General features: G+C 38.3%; 1 protein-coding gene and 1 long non-coding RNA gene across 4 annotated transcripts in view; one reads left to right on the top strand and one right to left on the bottom strand.

Moving 5' to 3' along the window:
- Nucleotides 1–814: 814 nt before the first annotated feature.
- Nucleotides 815–5,356, top strand: LOC122153378. The gene is made up of 2 exons (XR_006165272.1): nucleotides 815–904; nucleotides 1,245–5,356. It is a non-coding gene; the product is annotated as an uncharacterized LOC122153378 (long non-coding RNA).
- Nucleotides 3,984–26,098, bottom strand: part of PPP1R12A (protein phosphatase 1 regulatory subunit 12A) — a 124,384-nt gene continuing 102,269 nt past the window's right edge. For 2 of the 3 annotated variants that reach the window (XM_042792007.1, XM_042792008.1), the window contains 7 exons: nucleotides 25,815–25,880; nucleotides 20,407–20,423; nucleotides 19,087–19,228; nucleotides 18,263–18,367; nucleotides 17,325–17,372; nucleotides 12,766–12,816; nucleotides 3,984–6,132 (listed from right to left, as the gene is read on the bottom strand). In XM_042792007.1, the coding sequence (XP_042647941.1) occupies nucleotides 6,046–6,132; nucleotides 12,766–12,816; nucleotides 17,325–17,372; nucleotides 18,263–18,367; nucleotides 19,087–19,228; nucleotides 20,407–20,423; nucleotides 25,815–25,880 (516 nt within the window). In that variant the 3' untranslated portion in view covers nucleotides 3,984–6,045. Of the gene's footprint in view, nucleotides 6,133–10,446; nucleotides 11,056–12,765; nucleotides 12,817–17,324; nucleotides 17,373–18,262; nucleotides 18,368–19,086; nucleotides 19,229–20,406; nucleotides 20,424–25,814; nucleotides 25,881–26,098 lie in introns of those variants that run through there. The other variant, XM_042792009.1, reaches the window with a different exon arrangement.

Raw genomic sequence — 26,098 nt, 5'->3', positions numbered from 1 at the left:
AGCATTGCTTCCGCCTCCCCCCACGCCCTTAGAATTTTAGAGCTGATCAGAAGCGTAGTAAAAGCCCATAGTAAAGTGCTCTTGTTTTCCTAGAGCATTTTATACAAGGGGAGCTGAGAACGAGTTACTAGGCGACTTACTGAACCCAACGCAGCACCTATAGCCGTGGATTAAGCGGGAGGAAGGAATTTGGCATAATTTGCTGCTTTTCCTACAGTTAAAAATAGAGAGGTGAGCTGGTAACAGCTGGACACTTGTGCCCACGGTATCAGCAGCTGAGGTAAATGTGGATTTTTATTTTTAAACAAACTCACTTTTTCATTAAATCTTCTTTCTGGGCAGTGACCGGGCTGTGTAGCTAGATGTGTATTTTGTGTAAATTTGGTGTAAATGTGCATTTTGTACCAGCTGATGTAATGAAGTCGTGCTCTTTTCTTTGGAAGGCTTAGGGTGCAGGTCAGGGTAACAACTCACAGAGAGCAGTAGCTTTGTTTTAGCTGTAATGGAGCAACTCCCTTAGACAAGGCCTGTCTTTTTTTTTTTTTTTTTGAGGTAGAGACATACCATTAAATCAGGGCTATAGAATACAGACAGCAGTGAGGGCAAGGGGGCTATTTTCTATTTGGGGGAGGTGAGGGGGCAAGGGGAGGCACAGCGGCCAGCCGTGCCGGGGGCCCCAGCGGCGGCGGTGCAGGCAGACGGGATGCACGGGACACTGTGTTGGTTTTGGTTTGGTTTTGTTTGGTTGTTTTTTTTGTTTGTTTGGTTTGTTTTGTTTGTTTGGTTGTTTTTTTTCTCTCACAAATAAAGGGAAAAGACCACACTGGAAAATGAATTGTGCTGTCTTGGCTAACTACTTCTGCTAAGCTTCAATAGGCTTACGAAACAGACATGCAGAACCCAGGTAAGATGGGTGAAATAATTAGGGTTGGAATGTGGGGCTTTTGTCCCTGCTGTAATTATCCCTGGGCCAGATCAGAAACATTAGACATCCAACAGGTGATGTTTTTAGAGGAAAAAATGAACAGTTCCTCCTTTCTCTAAAGGCTACATACTTTTCCTATCTAATCAGTAATACAAAATGGGGAGGTGCTGACACGAGCAAGAACAGCTGATGACTTCATCAGTGTGGCAGCAGCTCTCCCTTTAAAGTATGAACAATTCATTGTAGTTGGGGAGGGTTGTTTTTTTGTTGTGTTTTTTTTTTTTTTAAATTTATTTATTTAATTCTGCCTTCCATGCAGGACCCTGCAGTCACCTTCAGGACTGTTCTAGTCTTACTTTATGCTGAGGGAGAGCAAATACTAGTTGCTATTACTCTAACAAACCCCCAGCTGCTGCTCTTGCAATCAAAACAAATGTAAAGCAACTGACTCTTGTCACCAACATTTTTCACCCTTGTTATTAGTGGCTTTGACCGAAGAAGTTGAGGAAGCTGAATCACCATAGCTCAATGTTAACATTGTTTACATGACCATGAGCAGCGAGAACTTCTTCTGAAAAACTTAAGCAAATGGTTTCTTCTGTCTGCAATGGACAGAGGCTATTCCCACATGGGTAAAAAACCCTGTAATTTCACAGAGGTGCTACAATAAAACTATTTTAAGATTTAAAGCAGGTGGGAAAGCAACCCTCTACAATGCAGTTACAACTCTTTCTCCACTCTCTTTAAAAACAGGCTCCACAAATAATTCTGTAATGTGTGTATGGCTGTGGAGTTTTTCTTTTTTAAACTCTACATTATGTCGTGAATTTGTGTCGTGTTTTGCTGTGACAGTCCTTCAGAGGGTATCTCGGAATTAATCTATAAAACATCTTAGCTTCTCAGTTGCACAATTAAAACGTCAAAATTATCTACCGCCCACGCTGCATCGTGCCAAGTTAGAGAAGCTGAAGCTCCCATTAAAAGGGGAAAGGGGACTTTCAGCACAACTGGAAATGTGGCCGCTGACACCTTCCACTCTGGACAGGCTTGAGGCCACAGCTGCCCAGAGCCCCCGGCACCCCTCGCCCCGCGGAGCTCCAGGGACCCGTGGCCGCACCACGTTGCAGCGTGGCAGACCTGGCCACCTCTGTTAATGCTTCTGCCAGAGGACCCCACGCAGCATGCCCGAGACAAGGGGGTGCGCCACCCAGGTGGGCAAAGCCTCAAGACACCCAGAGAGGATCTGTGAAGTGCCAGCTGCGGAGAGTCAAGCCACTTCCAGGATCACCCAGATGGAGTAGGAGGCAGCGTGATGATTATCTGCATCATCGCTTCCTCTAAAAGGATATTAATACTGCCTCTTGAGCAGTATTACAAGCCAGCAGCAAGGCATAATTCATACTGATGGTAGCTCTGGCCAATTTTTCTCCATTTGGGAGTTGGATGTGATGGGGTCCTGAAATCTGACTTCGGACAAGTTTTGCTCTGATGTGTCCCCTGCCTTTCTCCATGTGAAATGTTCATTTACTGACACGGTGTTGCCTCTCCACGCCCAGCATCGTGGCACGCTTCCTCCTCGCTGCCTGCTTTCCTTTGTGAAGATTTCCTGTCTACTGGCACACGGATGGATGCTTTGGGCATTAAGCAGTGCCCTCACTCTGGCCTATAAACCTCATGGGAAAGTCAGCTAGCCGGGGTAGGAGTCATCTTGTATGGGCCCCATTTCTGTATGATAAAGGTGAAGGAAATAATTAAAATTTCTCCCTTGATGCCCATCTCCTAAAGCAGGTATCTTCAGCTACCCCAACGCATCCTTTTTTTCTCTTCTATAAGGTGACATGTAAATAGTTACTCTTTCTAAAAAAGAAATGAGAGGACACTTGCTCTATGACAACGTATTTGCTCTTAAAAGACCACCAAGTGGACAATGGCCAGGAATATCAAACAGGTAAGATTAATACCCATCGGCTTAATGTTCATCGGATCACAAACCAAAGTTTAGCGTGGAAGATATTCCTAAAGGAGAGGAACACTAAGACTCACGTTTTGTACTTGGTGCCGAGCAAACAAATGCACCGACCTGCACACTGTGAACGACCACTGCTGCTCTTGGAATCTGGCGAGGAAAGAGCAGAAGCCTGAAAGCGGGGTGCAGTAGAAACTAGGGAGGTTCAGAGGGAACTGTTTATGGAGAGAGAGACGAGGTGGGCAAAAAATGGAGTTCCGGCTCCTGAGTGTTTTCTTCTAGGCAACTGCTCCGGTTCGGAGCTGGCGGGTGAGGCCGTTGTCTCGCAGGCACGCTGCCCCCCGCTCCCGGCCCCCCTCCCACCTGCCCTCGCGCCTCCTCCCCAGGTTGGGGCTCCCTGCACGGCTGCGCCTGGCGCCAGGCAGGCCCCTTGCCTCCCGGCTCTCCAGCACCAGCTACTTCCACGCCTCCATAAGCATTTGATGTTAAAGCTGGGACATGAAGAGCCCTTTCCACACTGGGACAAGTCCCCTGAAAAATCAAAGTTGCTGTTTTGCATTACCATTTAAGCCACTAGTGGCCTAAGGAAGCTTGCCAGTCAGCAGCCACCAGTGAGGTATTTCTCGCACGAAGCCCGTCTCCTAAATGATCGACCGCTCCTCCACCGCCCATTTGCTCTGTGGGAGGTGGATTTTCAGGGGACCGGGCTGATCTGCAACGCGATCGGTGCGATACGACGGTGACACAAGTTTGGCAACTGCTTTGTGAGATTCGGGTAGTATCACGTAAAAAATGGTTCTCAGATTCTGCACACAGACAGGTTTATGTAAAATATATATAAACATTTGTCCAAGTTGTTACAGGTTGCATAAATATGGCATTTTTACTGTTGCATTTACAGATGTGCATGTACAATGATGTGCAAATAATCACAATTTGATTACAATCTTTGAAAGGTACTTGAACCTTGCATCCAAGTAACGCAGTGAATGAAAAATGCCCACCAAAGGATTTAAATAGCAAACTTAGAGCACGGTTTAAATTCATAACAAATTTCAATGTCTTCTCAGTAAAACTTTCACACATTTAAAATAGTTTGTATTCATTTTATTTGTATATGTCAAAATACAATTTTTTTTTTTTTCCAAAATAGTGGGTTTTGCAACTAGTTTCATGCAGATACAAGGTCTGCTCAGTACTACCAATAAAATCAATATAGCACAGTAGCCATTCATTTTTTTAGATATAAAGAATAAATAACCTAAATATAAAACACTAAAATATTAGAAACACGTATTTAATCATTCACAGGCACCCAAACTTTACCAAATAAAATCCAGAATATGCCTAACTGTCTTGTAACAGAACTCAATATGTTGCAGCCATTCAATTCTTTATTTTATGTTAGCCTAAGACAATGGAAGTTCCTATGGTTCAGACCCACCTCTCATACAGATCAATTACAATAAGATATCTCAAACTATCTGTGTACCTTTAAAATCAAGAATCCTGAGCTTGGTAGTAAGAGCATAACCTTACATCTTCAAAAAACCAATCAACAGAGAGAGGACATCATGTCTTCCTTACCAAAACATATCCCACCCCCGCAAAACTAACCCCCATCCCCCCAGTAGGCAGTAGAACACAATGACCTTTTTAAATGAAGGGGTACAAATTCACATTTAATATAGTATACAATATAATCAATAATACAATAGCTACTACAAGCTTTACAATGTACAATTTGTTTTAATGGCTGATCTGTTCAGTGGTTTTAGGCAATAAACTATGTGCCAATAGGATGTTGTATTTTGAATGGTTTAGTGAAAATATAAAAGCTGTTTCTAACAAAAGCGATCTTCACTTAAGTACTTTTTTGTTTTTAAAGGCCACTGAAATGTATAAAATGGTCTGACATGTCGCCGTTATCAAATTGGATGCCTTCTCACATGGCAACAACAGTGCATATAAACATTAATGTGAGTGTAATGGGTTATGTTTTTCAAATGATTTAGTACATTACTTTGGCTAGCACAACAGTTTTGGACAGCACTCAGATAAATACAGGTATGTGAAATGTAGTGAAGCAGTTATATTTATGCAATTTTTATTATGGTGAACACTATCAAATGAAAAAAAAATGGGAGGAAAAGATAATAAAGTATTTTATATAGTTTAGACCTTTTGTAAAGATAGGGCTCCATACAATGTACAATGTCTAAATTCTTTATACCATAAAAATTAATGAACTTTGTTAAACACACTATTCTGGAGTAGCCTAATTTGCATTAACAGACATTTGCAATAGGGAAATATATTCAAGCATGCCACGTGGTGGTCTGAAAAATCAAACCAGTACACATTTATATATACAGCATCACTCAGTACCTGCTCAAATGAATGTGACGATTACAGGATCTAACATCTTTCACTACAAACTTTTTTTTTTTTTTTAAAGTGACCAATAAAGGCAGAAAACAGGACTCTTAAAATATTTCTAGTTTCAACTGACTTTTAAAGCATTTTGTATAGGAAATAAATGCATATTGCACAAACAGTGAAAGCAAATGTTCCACCAAACATCTCTGTTCCAGGTGGTTGGACAACACAACTCTAGGTAGCTACACAAATACGTAATTTAAAAGGGTGTGTGGTCTCTGCAAATGGTAAAGCTGTGAAAACACTGTACAAGCAAATCTGGTACATGAATAATTAGAAGGGAAAAAAAAGAATCCAAACTTAAGATTTAAAGAAAAACTGAGTATAGAAAAAACTGGGAATTGTGGCACAACAAAAACGTTATTGAGTAACTGTCTTCTGTGAGAGCTGAAAGCTTTTGTTGATGTAAAAGTGTTTATGTACAACTAAGGCTTACTGGTTAAATATCTGAGGCGTATCTGGCCTTGAACACTTTCCTTATTATGCTGTAGCTGTAAACAAGATTTCTCAGTCATTTTATCTTCTCAGCAGCTGCATTTTAACAGAAACAATGATCTTGATACAAAAAAACACACAGGTAAGAGGGCGTTTGGCAGGATATCTGAAAATGACAGTCTCCAAGGGATCTTCTCACACTTCCAGTGACTGCCATACTATGGTCCACTGGAGTTACTAGTGATGTGCAATACCGTTATTTGCTGCTGTAGTAAACCCTTTATTTGGAAAGTTTGCTTATAACTCTGATCAAGGCCCCATTTTCATCTTTTAGCCTCTGGTTGTCTGCCTTCAGGTCTGGTAGCATCTGTGAAAAATGAAACACGGTGGTCATTTGCTATTATACCCCAAATAAAAGCAGCAAGACTAGATAAGCACTGGGCAGAAAAATCTTTATTCAGCTTAAGCATCTTGGCAGTTCTCCCCATCCATATCAGCAGTTCAGGAAAAAAATCTCAGCTTTCAGCATCATACTGTTAAGAGTTATAGATTAGGAGTTTTCATATGCTTGGACTAGGTGCACTAAACCTTGGTGGTGCAGATGACAAGTCTCTAACAAAAGCATTTATACTACTGTGAGGATAGAAATGAAATGCTTCAAATTTCAGAGCAAAACAAAACAAAAAGTTAATTACCAACAATTTACAGAGGCTTCTCTATACTGCACTTGCACATTTTCAAAAATACATGCTGTGGCTAAGCATATCTACCACTGTACTCTTGGATGATTTCATCCTGATCAGATACAGTGTGATTCAGCTTGTTAGCTCATAGCATTAACCTTCCAACCACTTCCAAACTCATGTTGAAGCACACATCCTATAATTGGAGATCATATCCCTGAATAGCATAGTTCACACAAGATCAGATCATTGAAAGAGATCACTGAAACACCAGGCTGCACACTCAGGCATACAAGTTAGGAGCTGGCAAGTTAAGGTTGCCACAGGAGATGGGTGACACGCAAGCACAAAGCTGGAAGGCAGAGGCCAAGTGAGGTGAGAGTTGGACAGGATCAGACAGGAAAGGAGGACAAGTCGGTGCACAGAGGTTTGTACAGGGAGAATTTAACTTGCCAGAGAAACCAGAATTAATCTCAGCAGTTTTCCGTATCTACATTCACACACTGATAACAAACCCCCCACAATACTCATGGCTAAATTACGTGTATGGTTTCTAGCAGCAGGTTTACACAGGAGGGAACAGCCTATTCCTGCAGTTACTCAGTAACCTCAAGTGCAAATGCATGCAACAGGTCTAAGTCCAGCTACTAGCCTATGCTAACAACTGCTACGTCATTTTTCACGATAAAATTTCCTTGCCACTAGTTTTGTTTTCATTTTATTCAGGTAAAACTATACTTTTAGCTCCATTATATCCAGAACATTATTATGGAACAGAAAGAGCCGAGAAGCTTAAAAATGCAGGGTTAATTAACTGTGCATTACAGCAGAGGCTTCATTTACACATCTTCCTCTACAGGCTTCCTGCCCACACTTCGGTCACCAAACAGCAGAGCCTCTCGCCGAGTAAAACACAGTAGTGCACTGAGCATGGCTGAGGTTCTAGGCTCTTCAGTTTAGTTACCTGTAAATACCACAGTATGCGAAGGGAAGATGACAGGAGATTGTAAGAGATAAAAACAGCGGTCTCTACAATTAGAGTAAGTAAAAATTATTCTGCTAACTCAGATTCCAACTCCCCTCCACAGCGGAGCTTATGGCAGGGCACCTAAACTGAGCTCTGCACGGGGGGGGGGGGGGGGAGGGAGGGGGGGGAGGGAGGGAGGGAGGGAGGGAGGGAGGGAGGGAGGGAGGGAGGGAGGGAGGGAGGGAGGGAGGGAGGGAGGGAGGGAGGGAGGGAGGGAGGGAGGGAGGGAGGGAGGGAGGGAGGGAGGGAGGAGGGAAGGAGGGAAGGAGGGAAGGAGGGAAGGAGGGAAGGAGGGAAGGAGGGAGGGAAGCTTCCGTCACAGACAAGCGAGACCTGCGCTCTGAATGGAAGGTGCTGTAAAATGCTGATTACTTCCAAAAACCACATCAAGGGGTTTAAAATTGGGCAACGCAAGTAATCATTTGGCAATTTTCAAGTATTGTCTGTGTTAAGTTTCCCAAGCTGTAAAAAATAACTACGGTTGTCTGAGGAACACATGCTAGGGGTCCTACCCCGGTAACAGGCGTGTCCCGTGCGTTTGGGTGTGCACGTGTAAAACCAGGACAGCCCGGGGGTGGTTCTGTGGCCTGTGTCTGCAAACAGTGAAACGGCCGTTTGTTCACACAGGGCAACCAAAACCTCTCCTTCCTCCTTTTCATTCTGTCACAGACTTCATACCAAAGATCCTGGGTGAAACCAGAACAGCCTTCATTTAGCCATGTACAAGGAAGCGAGGCAGTCGGGTTTTGTTCTTCTTAAATGGGTATCTTGACCAGTGGTGTTGCACAAGCTTTCCAGCGGAATATCAAAGTAACTCCAGGAACGTCACAGTGCTCTTTCAATTTACTGACTACGGAGCTGCAGCCCATAATGCTTAATTACATACAGGCAGACCCAGAGTGGTATATTTTCTGGTGAAATATTTTAACAAGAAAGCCACTGTTCAAATTTAGAGCTTTCACATAATCCAGTACCATTATATGCCTGCAAATCTCTGCAGATACATTTTAATCCTGATTAAACTAATAGGTAGAATAGGTATTAAGAAAATATTTTCTTTTATTGTGAGTCTGCTAAAGAACAGGGGAAGACTGGTAGGAGACAAAAGCAGTTACGAGTAATAGGAGATTGGATCAGGAAGGATAAGGTCAAGCAATCTAAAATACTTATGCTTCTCATCTATACTAATCCCTACATACTTTAAACCTAGCCAAAGACATTCATACAATTTTCTTGAGGCAGTACATTCCTATTGTACTCAAACTCCTCATGAGGTGACACCACATACCTTTAATGTGCAGAGGCAGGGAAAAAAAGCTTTGCAGTAATTTCAGTAAACTTACAGGTACATACTGTACTTAGCACTTTGAATTCCAATTGGCTTCTCTGTAAAATAGCAAAGTATCTTCCTGTGATGAGATTCTTGAATAAGATTACAAATGCCTCTGTGTATTATATGACTAGCCAGCAACTTTGCAGCATTGTCGCTGAGCAAATAATTATTCAATCGTCACCTGACATATGTGGAGTAAACTGTGTGTTTGCTGGAGGATTACATACATACAAAACAGTTTTGTAAATTAAGATTACAAAAAGCTCATGAACTGTTAAGGTACCTGTTCAGATTTATCAGGCACACTGCTATGATTAAACTATCATCAGAATGTCAAGCCTCCCTGCTGTGTTTCCCTTGCTTTTCTTTTGCTAGCCACGCTCCTCAAGCTCCACAATGATCTGCCATTGAAAACTCCCCCTACAAAAAGGAATACTGAATAGGTTTCTGTGGGTTAACACCCCGAACTGGCTTACCGTGGCTAAAGGAATGCCAGTGCTAGCAAAAAAAGATGGTATGGATGTGTGGCTGTGGACAGCGGTCATTAGATTAGCTCAGCCGTGTTGAAAACCCACAGTGTTAGCTGGAGCTGATGTCAGACGGGCTGCCCTAAAGGGACAGCTCCCCCTCCTCATGCAGCAGTACGCTCCTGCTGCTTTCTGCGTGTTAGCTTGGCGATTCAACAACCCTGGGGTGAGACGGATCAAGCAATATAGTGAATAAAAGGATTGGTTTTCAGCCAGGTCGGTGGACTGACTTGACTCACTCAGCAAGGGTTAACACGGGGGAACGCTGAGGAATGCGGGGCCTGGACCAGGAACAACTTTTCTATCCGCATCCTATTGTTTGACCAACTCCAGGAAGAAACAAAGACAAAGGATAAACCCTCTCTTTATTTCGTGCCTCTCAGTGGGGAAAACCTGAGATCGGACTCTGAGGATAATGAAAAAATGTAGATGCGTCACCTTACTTCTACATGGAAAGGGGGGGTAGGCGAGGGGAAGCAGTTTAGCAAGAGTCTCTGTGCAGAAGGAAAAATTTTGTTTTTTCCTACACATCTTAAAAGCTCACTGAAACCTCCACCCTGTACAGTTGTTATATCAGAGGAAGAAGCAAGGCTTATAGATTTGGTGTGGAATTAAATCACATTTTGTTCCTCAAAGTAGTTTTGAACCTTCAGTATCTTTCTGAAACAGGCCTGCAGTAACACTAAGGACGACCAACTGGCATTTCTTCCCAAGATGAAACTCCAAACAGTTCATACCCTTAACAGAAGGGGGCTGAACCAAGTGATCCAGTAAGTATGAACCGATCTGACACACTAGGCAGGCTTTTTTGTGCCTGTGTTTGTGCAGTCCATGCACTATAGCATTCTGGTCCACAACTGGAAAGTCTACGTATATAAGAAATACAAATAACCTTAACTCAGTGCTAAAACTGGGTATTTTAACTTGTCTAGATAAAAATAAGGATTGGCCAGAAGCACATGTGAAGTTAAGATGTAAAAATATTAATCGACTTGAAATTCCAATATATTTCTGAAAAAAAAGACTTTGTTACCCTCTAAACACTAAAACACACAAGTGTAAGAAATACAGTTGCTCATGCAACTGTTCAGGAATGCACAGTACTGAAACCAGTTCTCAGACATTCCTTAGCTGAGACTAGACTTGTATCAATTCTGTGCACTTAAATTATACTACAGTAAGAACGCTCAACTCTTAATTTCAATTTGCTCGAGAACTGGAAGCAAATCTATTTGAGCATTTACTCAAACATCGAAACAAGGCACCAACTTCAGTGTATCCTAGTGCAAACTCAAATCCTTTCAACTGTTGCCAAGGTTTTATATATCAGAGGTCTCCTGGATCATTGCCAACTCATCTCCAATTAAGGGAGGACAAGGCTCAGTGCTAGGAAGGACAATACCACACCACACCAGCACATCTGCCACACCTCTGGCCGCTACGTGGGACACCATGCTTTAGCCACGCTTCCATAACCAAGCAGCAGTAAGTCAGTTTCTGACACACAAGTGTTAATAGTAAAATTCTACCCAAGCACAAGCTGAATGTCAACACCTGCCTGGCTACACAAAGGAGAAGGAAGAAATTACAAGTCCATGGAGCACAGTTGCCTACAGGACCCTGACAGCTTGGCAACCACTCGGGTCAAGGCCCTATTCTCAGTCACCAGTCGCTCATTTATGTGTCTCAAAGATTGAATCTGCTTTATTTGTTGCAGGTTCTGCAGGAATCAAAGAAACAGGAGTGAAAATAAGAAAAAAAATCCAAACATGTACATTATGTTTAAAAGAACTAGAGGTGAGCAGAATTGAAAGAAAACCTAGAAGAGACAGTCCTGTTTAAAGTAGATAAGTCGCTGTGAAAGAAAAGTATCAAACAAGTGGCACATTCTTGAAAAGCAATCTAAGAACCAGCAGTGATTAGTCACAGCTTTCCAAAACAGTTCAGGATACATTAACAATGAGAGCTATTCCTGGAATTCTTTACTTAACATCCTAATTGCACAAACTAAATCTCCTATTCAAAAGTCTGTAAATAATGACACACTTAACATATGCTTTTACACGGTGGTGCAACAAAAGATAGAGTATTTGATCTTTAATTCAAAACTTTCACATATTGCTTACTGAAAGTAAGCTTTTGAAAAAACGCAATATATTTGCATTCTCTGTTTTTCTTGGAAGCACAGCTTTCCCTAACAGGAATTCACAGGTTGATGATAGAAGCTCGCATCCTGTCTTCCACACTTAGACACGATTATCTTCCTCTCCCATAGTTTGCTTTCTACATATTTCACTTCTAAAGACCCCTCAAGGAACCACGGACATTGTGTCCTCCCTTGCAGCAAATTATCTTTGTCTGAATCCAAGGGAGCTAGAGGCATTGTGGTTGCCTTCTGCCTAGATCTGCTTGTCAGCTTCAATTATTTCAACAAAACTTCATGCATGTATTTTACTGAAAAGTATTTGGAAGTTAATGCCATTTCCAAGCACCAGAGGGAGCTCATAAATGAGCCTGAAAGGGAACTTTTTATTAATCAATGACAAATATCAAATGTCAAAACACTGGTGGTACTTTAAGATTTTGCAGTGCAAAAATGTCTTCTATTTCATCATGCTCCACTAGTTTTCTAGTCATACTTTAATTCTATCAGTTTTGTTGGCTCTGTCCAAGGATATAATACAAAATAAACCTGCCAAGTTTCTCACCCTTCTTGATCATATCAGAGGGCTCAACACATTGATAAATCAGAAAATGAGAAAAGTCATACCATGACTGGTTAAAAAAAAAGACCCAGAAATTTAATTAAAAAGTATTTTCCTTCTGGGATTCAGCGTATACATAGTTGAAAAAAACTGGAAATCAGTGCATGTGGTAAATGTTACTTATTTATCAATGTCTGAAATCTATCTACCGCTTTTTGTTAACTAAAACCTGATTATTATCTGCTCTATACAAATAAAAGTTTTTCTTTTGATATTGGTAACATGGTGTCTAATACAGAATTTTAAAAGTGTGAGATAAAGGTTGAAGCAACATTTAATGCTTAAATATGTATGGAATTACGTGCTACCATTATTTTAAAGTTAATTAAATATAGGATATCACATCAAAATCACAGATTGTAATTCCATCTCGATTAGAACAATATATATTTCACTCTAACCATCTCTGAGTGTTTCTTGTTAGCCAAAATGTTACAGAAGCGTCAGTCTCAGTGCTTCCTTAGAAGTCCTGTATGTATGACTGCTTATGCTGACATAACAGCTTCGCTACAAGCTCTATGACATGGGTGATTTGGGAAATGCAGCTGTAACTTAGTGGTCTCCTAACGAAAGCACAGAGACAAGTAATACTGCTGGACTACATGTTGCACTGACAAAGTCATACACTTTGTTATTAATTGTTTAACGTGTAATACTTTACTTACTTTCAGTTCCTCTTCCATTTCAGATATCCTTCTTTCTAGAGCTCTTCTTTCCTAAATCAAAAGATGTGTGTTAACACTGAACAATACAAGTTTTTCAAAATCACTGCTTGTAAATACTGTGGTAACAGTGAAATACTTCAAGTTTCAAAAATCATACAACCAAAAGCATAGTGTGGACAGGAAACTTGTGATGGCAGTGATACACAGAAATGTTGTCAATATGGAATTTTAATATCCGAGGAGGAAGAGATACAGAAATTTGCATCAAGTCCTACAAAATACCCCCCTCTCCTTTAAACAAATTTAGACAGGTTGTAAGTACCATTTGTTTGGATTTATTTTGCATGAGCTAGGCTTCTGTAATAGCTTAATATACAAGAAATGCAGAAAATTATCAGAAACAAACAAGAATACTGAAAGAAACAAGCACAAAAGCATAAGCTTTCATAGACAAGCAAATGTAGCTGAAGCATCTGTCTCAGCTCAGTTGGATCCGTCCACACAATAAACTGCAACATAATGTAGATACACCCAAATTTACATTAAAGGAGTTCAGCTGAGTACCAAAGAAATCTAGCTACATAAGACCACCTGCTTCTTGAGTAAATGTTTCCTGAATATTTTCTGCATTTCTAGTACAGTTGTATTTTCCTTTTTACCGGAGAAGCAGGAAAAATTATCCTTTGTAGAGACCTTCAGGTTGTTTTGATTACACTGATTACAGTACCCAAGCTAAGCTTATTGACAGTTAGCTTAGGGGTTTCTATACGAGGCTGCAGTCTGCAGTGCAGACACAATACCATATTTCTAAATTACATTATTTAATTTAAACCTCATTTTCAACACATCTGACAGATGAACAGCTAGTGCAACAGACTTCAGGGTTTATAGCTTGATTGCTTGCTTTCCTGTGTCAGACAATGCAGAGTGTCTCATTTAAAAGCAGCTGCGGTTATCAGTACTCTACATTCAGATTTTTCCAAAGTGTGAAAGGCAAAAGCAGCAGATTATTGCGAAGTGGACATATGCATCTGCATACAACAGTGCTACGCAAACAGCAAGCAGCATTGACTGAGGTGTGTAAAACTTTGGTTAGATCATACCGCCCAGTAGATACTGACTCTTGCCGGTCACCTTTCAGATATAAATCATTTGAATTTAGTTTAATCATAGTGCAGTTATACCCCAACATTTTCCCTTTTTAGCAAACAACTTTAAAGGTTTATCAAAGTAACAGATTACTGCAGTTGTTAGTGCTTAATGTACTTAACTCCCAGTTCAGACTTCTCCCACAATGATGCTGACTGACAGTAATGGGCATAGGAAGTACCAGCGAGTAAACTGCAGTGGGCAAGTGGCTGACAAAAACCCCATACCATCTTACGTTACTTAGAATTGTATCAGTTACCTACTAGCTTCGTAGAATAACATACATTATCAGTGTTCTTATATTAAGCAATACTTGTCAATTCCTGCAATCACCCAGAGATGAATGATCAAATAAATCCCAAAGTTTCAGATGGTTAGAAATGGTTAGTGCTTCTGACGCGTTTGCTTAACTAGCATGTGTTGAGCTTGTCTAAGGACAACTATTAGCAGTAAAAGCCAATTAAATAAAATCCTTATTTAATTAACTTTGTATATTTCATGTTATATAAAAAATAACATTTGAATGGACTGGCCAGGATATAAGATTTTTTGTAAAAACACATTGTTCTGATTAGATGAAGTTATGCTTTGCTTTTTCCTGAACCGCTTACTCTTTTATGGACTGGCCTGAGGAACGCCAACAAAATAACACATTACAGCTTCACTGGGGAGATTTGCCAGTATTATTTGATTAGTCCCTGGACTGGAAGAAAGGATTTTAAATTTATGCACTCTGTAATTTTATGATATACTTCAACAACTGTGTAAGGTACGCCAAGGAACATTTGTAACCCTCAAAATGAAAAAAATACATGCTAGTCTCTCAGCTTATAAAATACAATAGCTCATTCGTATTTATCAAAGCAACGAGGAACCACAGGCTTGGTGTGGTGAGATTGACGTACGGAGATATACACAAGTAAGAAACTGATCCCAGAGTTTTAAAATTATTAAGAAGTAAAACCAGATGTATGTATCTCCATATATTAGTATATTAAGTAGTACTAAAAAATACACTTCTCCACTACCCGATTATCCCAGCTGATGAATTATAAATTTGGGGGAAACTGGTTAAAGGTACCTACAATTCTGAATTCTAATCCAGATTGAAACCTGGCAGTTTGAGTTTTATTATCACATCATATGGAAATCTGCAAAGGAATTTTAGAGTACTTTTCAGAGTGACAGGTTCTTAATGAAACCTTTATTTTTGCCTATGTATTGCTAGGACCTTGTATCTGGGATCTGATCTGCACCCCCATCCCCATGGCACCAGCTGCTTTCTGGTAAACAGTTCTCAAATGAACACTATTGACAACGCATCACCAAATCACATCATGGAAACCCACTCCTGAAGGCTGAGTTCAAATAAAATTCAAGCCTGTATTTTCTAAATTTAATTACTGTGCAATTCTAGGTTTAATAAAAGTTCTTCTTTACTGAAAAGGTATGTTTCAGCTTGAAATTGTTCAGAGATGCCTTCAGGTTTTTCTCTGCCAGCCTTTTATTTCTTCCTATTTATTCTCATCACTTTACTTCTCCTCTTTTCGCTATGTAATTAATACAAGCATCTTCAGTTTTATATTTTATTTTAGTGAAGTCATATACTTGAAGAAGTATACTTAGAAAATCTCTAAAATTTATTGCTACTTTTTAAGTTTATATTGTTACATTACACGTTAAAAAGGTGTCTTTAAAATTATTCTTAAATTCTGAATTTGGTAAGCTTATTTCTAGAGATCAGCTATTGATGACCAGCAGCTGAGAATCCTACTTCAGTCACTTTCAAAGTGAAAGTAACTCCAGATTTTAACAACAAGGGAAATACAATGACGAATAAATTCCTGTTTTAAATTCTTGTTGGAAAAGAAGATTAAAAATTATAAAACACAACGAACATCTAAATCTTGTGTAAATCATGTTTCATCCATACAGCATTATCACTAACTTTATGTTTTTATCTGCTAGCTTTAATACTAATACATTTAGGATGAGTAACATTTCTGGAAGACATTTTGCTGTTGGACTAAATGTCTTTACAGAAAAAGGTGCAAGAATTTCTAATATAGCCAATCGTTTTAATGCAATGGCCTATTTTGGGAAAAAGCAGAGCAGTAATTTAAAACTGAAATGACATCTAGCTATGCAGTGCTGAATGCTCTGCAGTATGGAACCTATATAGTAACGGATACAGCTAAATCTATGAAATAATTGAATGTCCACTTGTGTGGCCATGATAGCAAGCAAGAAACCAATTAAAGCTGCTGATGAAATCACTTTCTTCAGTAGGATGCCAAAAAAAATGTAGGAAAAGTAGGTGCTAAAAGGCCACTGCAATTATCTGGAGAGTGCCTGAGAGTATTTCTACATCTCCATGTGCTCCTATAAAATGTACCAAGTGTTTGTTTAGACACCAGACAGGTTTGTAGAACTAAAAATTGTTTTCTAAACATCAAATACTGGAAAGTAAACATAAAAGGCTAATGAATGTGAGGTTTACCAGGGATAAATCAATGTATACCATATCACTTATTACTGTCAAAGTCCATTTAGTTTTCTTCCCATTTAACTGTCTAATGTGTCACTCCAGGGTCAGGGGAAGGGAAAGGAACATGTGGCCAGGGTCATGAAGGAAGCCAGGACCACAATAAAATCAATCTGGTTTGCTTTACACTGACGTGGAACTAAACTTTTATAAGGATGGATTTTAAACTAGCATGAAATTGCAGCCTAAAATGATCATGTGTCCAACTTCTGAAATAATTCCTGTAGTCCATCTCACATATGGATTTATTACATGGCTCCTTTCCCATTCAATTTAGGGGTGTCTCTGACCCTGATGCCCCTCTTCCCACTCTGTTTACTCATTTCTTCCCCCCGCCCCAGTATCATATTCTCTCTGGAAAAACTTACAGTACAAGGAAAGAGACAGATTATGATTAGTTTTACATCATTAGCAGGTTTAAGGTCTCATGTCTGTGAGGTAGAAACTGCTACTTCATTACCAACAATGACTGGTAAAAAAACATGCGTGCCTCTGGAAAGCTCTGAGGAAATTAAAAGTCTTTGAATCTTGGAAATGCTTTAGAAGATGAGACGCTCTGAATCTGCTTAACCCTCTGGAGTGCCAACATTGTTTTGGATGAGATGGAACAAGCAGCCCTGGAGGGCAGTGGGGTTTAGAACCTGGTTATCATGAACCAACAGGCAACCTGAAGGCAATTCTTAAGAGTAATTCCATCTCATATTCATCGCCACTTTGAAATCTAAAATCCCCAAATCTTCTAAAAAAATGCAAGTTAGAAGAAAGGCTTCTGTTCCCATGAAAACATATCCAAGTCAGGGGTTGCAAAACAAACTAAAACAAAGTCTGAATTAGAGTACTTAAGAGATCTTTGGCAGAAACTCACCCTTTTCTCCATTTCCAAGAGTGATCTGTCAGCAAATCTTTCTTGTCTCTGAAATACAAAATTAATGAAGAGATTGATACTTGTTCTTAAACAACATAAAACTGAAGAAAACCAGTTCAATTAGACATTTTAGTATTCTCTCCAAAGTATGTCTTCAAAAGCATTGTGAAGTATGCTCAGGGAAGTAACACTGAAATAAAGAATAAAGAAGAATGAACTGGATTTATCACACACTTCCTCTGTGATAATCCCTAAGTAATTTAAATGCTATAGAGCCTTTGGCAAATAGGAGTATTATGGTATTTCTACCTAAAAGCATTAGCAACCAAACATCTTTTTAATGTACTTCACTGGTATTTACAGGGTACACATGGAAGACGCTTAAGTACAGTTACATTGTGGCAAATATGACCTGAGAATAAGCAACACTTTTTCTACAGACATTTAAGATGAATTTAACTTTTGTGTACGTATTTGGTGTTACTGTATGCAGCAGTTATCTGACAGCAGTTATCTGTAACTGCAGCACACTGTTTGCTCTTCAGTTCTAAGGGAAAGCTAACTATCCAGCCAGGAAGAACTGGCAGGTTATGCCAATCTGCCAGCAGGTTTATGAATTAATCAATCAATCCTGACTGACAGTTTGAATTTAAACTTAACAGTGTCGAAAGACCCTACAAAGAAGTTCTAGGTACATGTTGGCAAGAACCACTACTGCTTCAATAGGAGGGAAGCAGTTTCACACATTTTGTTCACAGCTGAAGACCAGAATCCTGCGCTCCTTTTCTCTTTAGAAACGGAGAGGTACTCTTCTTCACTCCCATCTTTGGATAAGAAACAAAGCTGATGCCTAGCAAAGAGCAGCCCAGAGCCTGAGGTGCTCCTAGTTTGCTATCTACTTTGTCAGCCAAGTACATGGTTTTCTGTTTTATACAAACCTGAGTGGTCTTCTCCAACTGTAGCTTAAGATCTGTAAGTTCCATGTTGGTATCATGTAATTGTGCTTTCAGTTTTTCATTTTCAGCTAGAATCTGTTCATAAAGCTAAGAGAAAATATTCATTAAAGAAATACCAAATAATAACTCAGTGCGATTAGCTGAAAAATTTAAAAACCATTACTGAGCCGCACGTAAAACAAACAAACATATTAATAGTCCAAGAAGTGAAAAATCAGTCATAGGCTTTAAAGATGTTTAGAATTGGAAAGCACTTTAAAGACCTGTTACAAAGTATTTCTAGAAACAAGCAACTTTGCATAGGGAATGCATAACTTACCTTATACATATTAAAGAAATACTTGCTACTTCTTCTGCTTCAAACTTCACAGATTAGACACCACAATAAATTTTTTGACAAACTCCTCCTCTGTTTTAAAGCAAGTTCTAAACAAATTTTTACATTATATGTATGTAAGCTAGCAAACATCTAAAATAAAAGGCTCCACAGAAGTATAAAGCAGTTTAAATGATAAAATCAACTAAAAAAAAATACAGTAGTATTTGTCATAAGAAATGAATCTTGGCTCCTCTGGATTTCCCCCTTGCCTCGAAGAGAAAAGTGCAAAAGCCAGAAGTTGTTTGGCAATGTGCATTTTCCCCCCACCATAGTGGCTGCTCTGCTCCTCCATTCAGCTGAGTTGCTTTAAGCAGCATCTGAGTTGCTTTAAGCAGCATCTGTGATGCAATGTGAGATTATTTCCGGACAATTTATGAAAAACTGTAGTAAAGTTCTATTTTTGCACCAAAGTTACTGGATCAGATACCTTCTTAAAATCAGTGCTATCTTCTTTTTCTAGTCTACTGCAGTACGGTTTTCGATCTTCAAGGTAACTCTGTGACCCCGATCGTCCCTGTGCTGAATCAAAACGATCACCTGAAGACATGCTGAGGGATCCCGTATCATACCTGTGAGAGAAAAGTTTTCATTTTTCTTTGCCTTTGCGTTCAAACTGAGACCACTTGCTGTATCATACATTGAGAGTTTGCCGTTACCCAGTTGAAAACAATTAAATGCAATTATGCATTTTAGTTAAGCCACTGTTTTCTAATTTGATGCCAATTAAATTTTAACATTCCCTCAGTACTTCAAGATTCTGTGTGAAAATGTTTTCAAATTGCTGTCTGCCAAGTAAGTGCCTGCCTTGTATGCAGAGAATCTTTTAAATTAAAATGTTTAATTCAAGCAAATATTTACATGTCTTAAAGGACTTTGTATTACCTTAGATACTTTAATTCTTCTTCATTTATAAAGAAGATCTATTTTTAAAAAAATTATTACTTTAATTGAAATGTTTTAAAAAAGTAATCCCTAAAGTATCAGCCTAGATGAATTCTCAAAGTTTTATTAGAGAAACCAAGGAATTTTCAAAACAATTTTTTTCTGTATTCTAATATTTCAACGGGAGCAGTTTATGAAACAAATCTACAGCAATGTCTTTATCCTATTAATCACTAAACTAAAACCAGTATTAATAAAGTTTAGAATAATTTCACACTGTTCACTCTTCACTGATACATGCGGTAGTAGTTCTCTGTAACAGATTTTCAGCACAGATGAAACATGATAAAATCCAATAATTAATTCTAAAAGTCTAAGAACAAATGAAAACTTAAAAAAAAAATACTGATCTTTCTGCATTTCCTTTTTAACAAATCTTAAGGAAATCTGATTTTCAGAGGCTGCAGTACTTTTCTTCAGATTCCTTAGAAAATTTTCAGTGGGGTATTTCTCAAAGAGGGGCAACAAGAAACTCTTTTCATCTTTGTAAAAGCTGACTTCATACTGAAAAACTGGGGAATGGTACTGTATCCACCGTGTTCTACAAAATGCCCAGTCTGCCTTCAGAGCGCTACAAATACAATATATTCCCCAGAATGGAGTATCCCACCCACACATGGAAAAAAATATTCAGTACTGTAGCTTTGTAATTGTATTTCATACAAATGTTAAATATCATTAACACCTTTGAAAGCTCAACCCAGCTGACTACTGGATTTAAGCTGAATTTGTACAAAGAACTTAAAATAAGAATATGTGAACAAAGTATAACAATTTAAAATTAATTTGTTTAAATTGCACATACCTTGAAAGGCTATCACTCTGAGGTGGGGAGGGGTAAAAAGAAAGAAAAAGAATAGAACAAGTCAATAAATTAATTCAATAAAATATATAACAATCTGTGAACAAGTATACCTAAACAGTTATGCTAAACGCACATGCTATCCAACAGTATGTATTATCTGAACACTGTCAAGCTTCCATTTTGTTATGTCTGGAACAGAAAGGAAATATGTGCTAGGATGTGCTTGCCAAAATATGATTTATAAGGACATTAACATTACACTCCAGAAGTCTGGACTGTCCTAAACACTGGAGTCATTTCAGCAGGCAGTGCATTCTGTGATTTGCCTGCCTGTTATCAAAGACATCAGAGCTATGTTCCCTGAATTCCCTATTCCTTCTTCCTCTTCTCTAATGTTAGCAATAATGTTTTGGAAGGTCAACATAATAATGACTTCAGCTCAAAATAATAATATAAAATAAGCAACAAGATCATAGTTTCAACATAGCTCAGTGGGAAACAAGCTACTATACCAACCACATAAGGAAGTACTTAGACTTAATTTAAATGACATAATTTCATTTTTTATATTACTTTAATAAATTCATTCATTTCAGGTGAATCTACAGGCACAAAGTTCACTTGCTTTTCTTGACAAGTGAAATTTAATTAGAAGTGATGATTTAAGAGTGAGGGAGTGCCCTCTAATCATTACATGAGTCACACAAACCTTTTTACCCTCTGGATGGTCAATACACGTTCATCATTTATTCTGACTGTAATAACAATTTTGAGTTAAGACATTTCAGTGAAGAAACTCTACTGATGTATCATCACCTAGGACACCCTCCAGTGTTATTCACCTAGTAGTAGCCGAAGCCTTTGCCATAGGTGGCTTTTTTGGGGGGCGGCATGGTTTGTTTGGTTTTCTTTTTAGAAGGAAACTGTATTTCTGAAACATGCACAGAGGAAAATAGCCACATTCTCCACAATACACTCAATTTTCCCCTTGACACTTTGAAGTACATTTACTACACATCGGATATGAAAAGTATATGCTGCAGCCTAACCACTCCTAATAAAACATTGTTATTTTCTGTTAAGAGCATGAATAATGCTGAGAACTTAAGAGATTTTGTAGAAAATGTCACAGTTAGGTGGCACAGTCCTATACATGGATAGTTTTTAAGCTACTGGCCACAACTAGATTAACTTCCACATGAGTCTTACCTTGCATTATTGTATGTTTAAGTAAGATCAGTGTGAGATTACAGAATTCCACCATGTAATCAACAGCCTACAAAAATCCCTTTTCACTGCTTCCTTCTCACTTCAACAAAACAGAGGAAGCTTTGTCTGTACAGACTTCAGGTTTCTCTTTTTACCTTGAAGGAATGCTGTATGCAGAAAAATGGTAATCTGGTCCTTTTAACCTTTACCTACAATGCAGGACAGTCACTATGAGGAAGTAAACCATTCCTACACTATTTCTTAACAAATATGTTTTCTAAAGAGTGTTTTTCTTTGCTTCTAGTGGACTCCCTGTGGTGCCGTGGGAATGTGAAAGCTTCCCAGATTTCCATTCCCCTGATGCACTACAGCTTCCCAAACTGGGAGGCAAGTTATCAAGTCACACACAGACCATCTTAGAAACAAATTTTTCGAGCTACACAGGGGGACAACAAATGAACTAGTGAGGTAAGACAGCAGTAATTACTAGAGGTAGGAAAATGCAGATGGAGCCCATTCCCATTCTCATGGCTGAGGCTGGGAACCTGAGAAGCCAGACAAGGACATTGTAATCTTCAGAAAACTGTACATTAGCGGTTTCTGTTCCCCAAAATCTGTGAAGCCCTGCTCCTGCTGCTCAAGCACCATCCAGCCTCCACACTTCACTGAAAAGGCCTCACATTTCTCAAGCACGTGCCTGTTCTTGTTCCCCTCACTTTCCACAAAACGTTTTTGGTTTTTTTTTTTTTTTTTTTTAGCAGTCTTAGCTGTTTTCCTTTATTTTCCCCTTCAAATTCTGTCAGTTCAGCTCACTCACAAATTTTGACATTTGAGAAAAAAAAAATGTGAAAAGGTGTAACTGTGAGTCTACAAACTTTGCATAAAGCCTGTCTGAGGACAAACGATGCCAGCAAACATATCCCCATGCATCCAAATCACACGAGATGTTCTTCGTACAGTCATGGAACTGAGCAGCCACAGTTACATTGGCAGCACAGCAGCAGCAATGCAGAATTAAAACATACATATCCTTATCTACACAACCTTCAAAACCACTCCTAACCCTATGCCATCAGTCTATACAGACCATAAGGGTGCCCCAAAAGAAACCATGTATTTGCAAATGTACACTAAGCTTTTAGACAGGCACATTACATTTTAGTGAGGTTAGGATAATTACTGGTAATGGAAATAAAATACCAAAGTCAGGTGGAATTTTCTGTACTGCTATAAATGAGTGTTTTGTAAAACTGCAACAGCAGTGAAACAGAAACAAAATTTGAGTACAACACTTAATCAACATTATTAATGCCAGTTTCTCATGTTTATTCCCACAGAATTAGAAGACCTAATGACATTTATTATCCTAATATTGCTAGCTTTCACCTCTGAGAAGTCATATATTCGATCTTTGGCCAAAATGAAATCTCAGTCTATTTAATTATAACCTAATCACATTTACAGCACCTATTACAAGGGGGGGGTTTGTTTGTTTGTTTGTTTGTTTTTTAATTCATCATACTGAAAAATAGCCTTCACAGAAATACTTCTTTACTTAGAATCTTTCAGTTGCCAAAGTAACCTTTCAACTTCCTTGTTTTTAAATGACTATCCTACAACTTAGTTCTAAGACTATCCCCCTAGGAGAAACACCAATTGCCTCTAAGTAACAGGGCATTTTTTGTGTGAATTGAAGAAATTCTCAGCTCTTAACATTAAAAAGCCGAAACAAATTTTCATTAGAACAACTTCCAACTGTCGAAGTACTTAGCAAAGTCTAACTTCTCTTTAATAGCCCTCCTTTACAGACAAATGATCAGCTAAGAAGTCAAAAGACAGTTCTGAAGAACAAGAAAGCACAAACTGAAATATTACAAGACAGTTCTTTCAAAGATCTCTGAGATGAATAAGAAAATAATTTTTCTGATTCTTAAAGATTTCAGGCTAGAATTTACTTTGTCTAAGGTCCTTTAATATTCTTTGTAGCATGAACCCATGTGCGAGGCTTGTTCTTGACCTCCCCTCTTTAGTTTAAATTCTTGAGTTACCGCCAAAGACTTTGGAAGTTTATAGTTACCATCTTCTACCTCTGGCTCGTAGCTTCACCAAGCAAGAAAACAACAGCAGCACCACATAAGGGAGTAACAGAGAATTTCAGTATTTCCAACGTTTCTGGCTTCTGAATAGCAGTATATCAAATAATCAGCAGAATTGAGAAATCAAATTATTTTCTGAATGTCTTTCATTATAATTGTAGTTTATTCACATTTCTTTCCTTTTTCTAGAACTGAAAAGGATTTATAAGCAAATAATAATGAATTTCTACAATAAAGCATGCAAGATTTGTGTCAAAGTGAAAGTAGATTTAGCAACTACAAAAAGGAAAGTGCAATTTCTTTAGGCCTTTAAAAAAATTTAAAAATACACTTTTTGCCATAGATTTGGGAACAAATTGCCTATTAGAATGTTCAAGATTTATTCCATTGTTATTTTTATAAGGTGGCAAAATACTCCATTGACAAAAGTAATACATTTAGTTCTCAGTTTATCACTGATAAATGCTAAATAGTTGTTTGTCAAAGAGACAAAGTTCGTTGAAATCTAAATAATATTTAAAATTTCTGATAAACCATTTGTATGCAAAGGAAATCACACCTTAATATGAAAATAATGAAATTATTATATACAAATCTAAGATAGCCCATAGTTAATAGGATTGTAATAATTACAAGGCTAGGACATTTTCTGCATTTTTGATACTATACTGGAAATTCCATACTAGGTTTGACAAAACTTGAAAAGAAAACTTAAGAACACATGAAATACGTATTTTGATATTCATCTCACTTTCACTGTTTTCATATTTTCTGCAGCTGATATGACAAAGGAGCTTGTATCAACAAAGCAAAATCAATTTATGTAACTAGGAGACAGTGAACTTGGTTCATGCATTCAATTTATTTCAGAGTTCTCAAAATCTGATATTATATTCATTTATAATGAAACCAAACTACCAAAGTATTTCATAGGAAGTATACAGGCTAGGAGAATGTTTTGACCCCTTGGGCAAGCCATGATTAGGCAGACAGTTCTACACTTCTCCACCATCCCACCCCAACACCCCCACTCTTTTAATCCTAGATCATACTCATAATTTTGGGCCTGATTTAGTACTATTTCACTGTAGCTTTATATGAGCCTAATTCTATCAGAAGCACATGCACATTTTATCAAAATGAATTTCTACAGAATGGAATAAGAAGCAATTAGAGATCTAAGGATAACGATACGTAGTTGTGGGAGGAAAGGAAACAGGACTATGCATTTATGTTAACATGACATGGAAATAAAAAATACAGCAAACCAAAATGGCACAGAATGAATCTATTTAAGGAATGTGTAATGGAAGCTTTTACAGAAAGGAGAGCAACAACACCTGAGTTTTATTCCTCAATAACGAACCTGATTCTGTAGTGTGTTACTCCAGGGTTTAGGTCAAAAGAAATACGTTCTGCTATAGCATTTTACTGTACAGCTTAAGTTACTACTTCCCTTTTAACCCCTCTTCATCCCACTGTCGCACACCATTCAGTTTATAAGGACTTTTTCTATCAAATCAAGCCTGTTACACTGTTTTTGACTGACTTTTCAACAAGACTTATAGTACTGAATTAGGATGTTCAGACATCAATTTTCTTCAATGGAGAAATCAGGTAGATTGTGCTCTTCAGCTTTCCATGCTTCATTATATTAACTTCTCATATTATTCGTTAATTACATTACTGACAGCACTGGTTTTAATTAGTGTGCCTAAGTCACTGGACATTATTTATGTGAAAATAACAGAGCAGATGGAAGAAAGGTTTTTGCAAGGTAGAAACTGAAAGCTCCCTCCAGTAACTTGCTGCAACATGTCCCTGACCTTTGTGTCAGAAATTTCACTTATATTTTCTGGACGATAATTTTATATAATCACAGTGGAAGAGAAAGACATCCATTTTAGCCATTGTTAATATGTTAAAAATTGTTATTAAAGCCTGCAAAGGAAATGGCAGTGAACCATACCACAAATTACGAATCAGAATGCACTTGTAAGAACTCTACTGTACGTACTCTTTTAACTGAATCCAACTGCAACAGAAATTTTACAATCAAACTGTACCTGTTAGAAAGTTAATAAACTATCTTTTTAAAATTACCTGAGTTTCTTTCTTATTTGTTCCTTCTTCTGAATCAGACTGGTGTTCCTGTTCATTTTCATCACTCTGGTGAAAGAGGTGGGAAAGAAAAAATAATTAAACTGTTTAAAACTTACTGAGATTTTAAGGCATTTTAGACTTTTCATATGAAAATCTAAGAGCAGTAGAATTCTACCTAAAATGTACAGAAAATATATATGGGATATATGACAAAAATTTCTCAAACAAGTACGTTTTCAGTACCAGAAGGAGAGGAAACAGAACTTTGCATTTGGCACACGAAA

This window comes from Tyto alba, unplaced genomic scaffold, assembly GCF_018691265.1.
Source record: "Tyto alba isolate M040663 unplaced genomic scaffold, T.alba_DEE_v4.0 Super-Scaffold_2, whole genome shotgun sequence".
NCBI lineage: Eukaryota > Metazoa > Chordata > Aves > Strigiformes > Tytonidae > Tyto > Tyto alba.
Note: the sequence above shows the minus strand (reverse complement) of the source record. Positions and strands in the feature narration are given on the sequence as shown.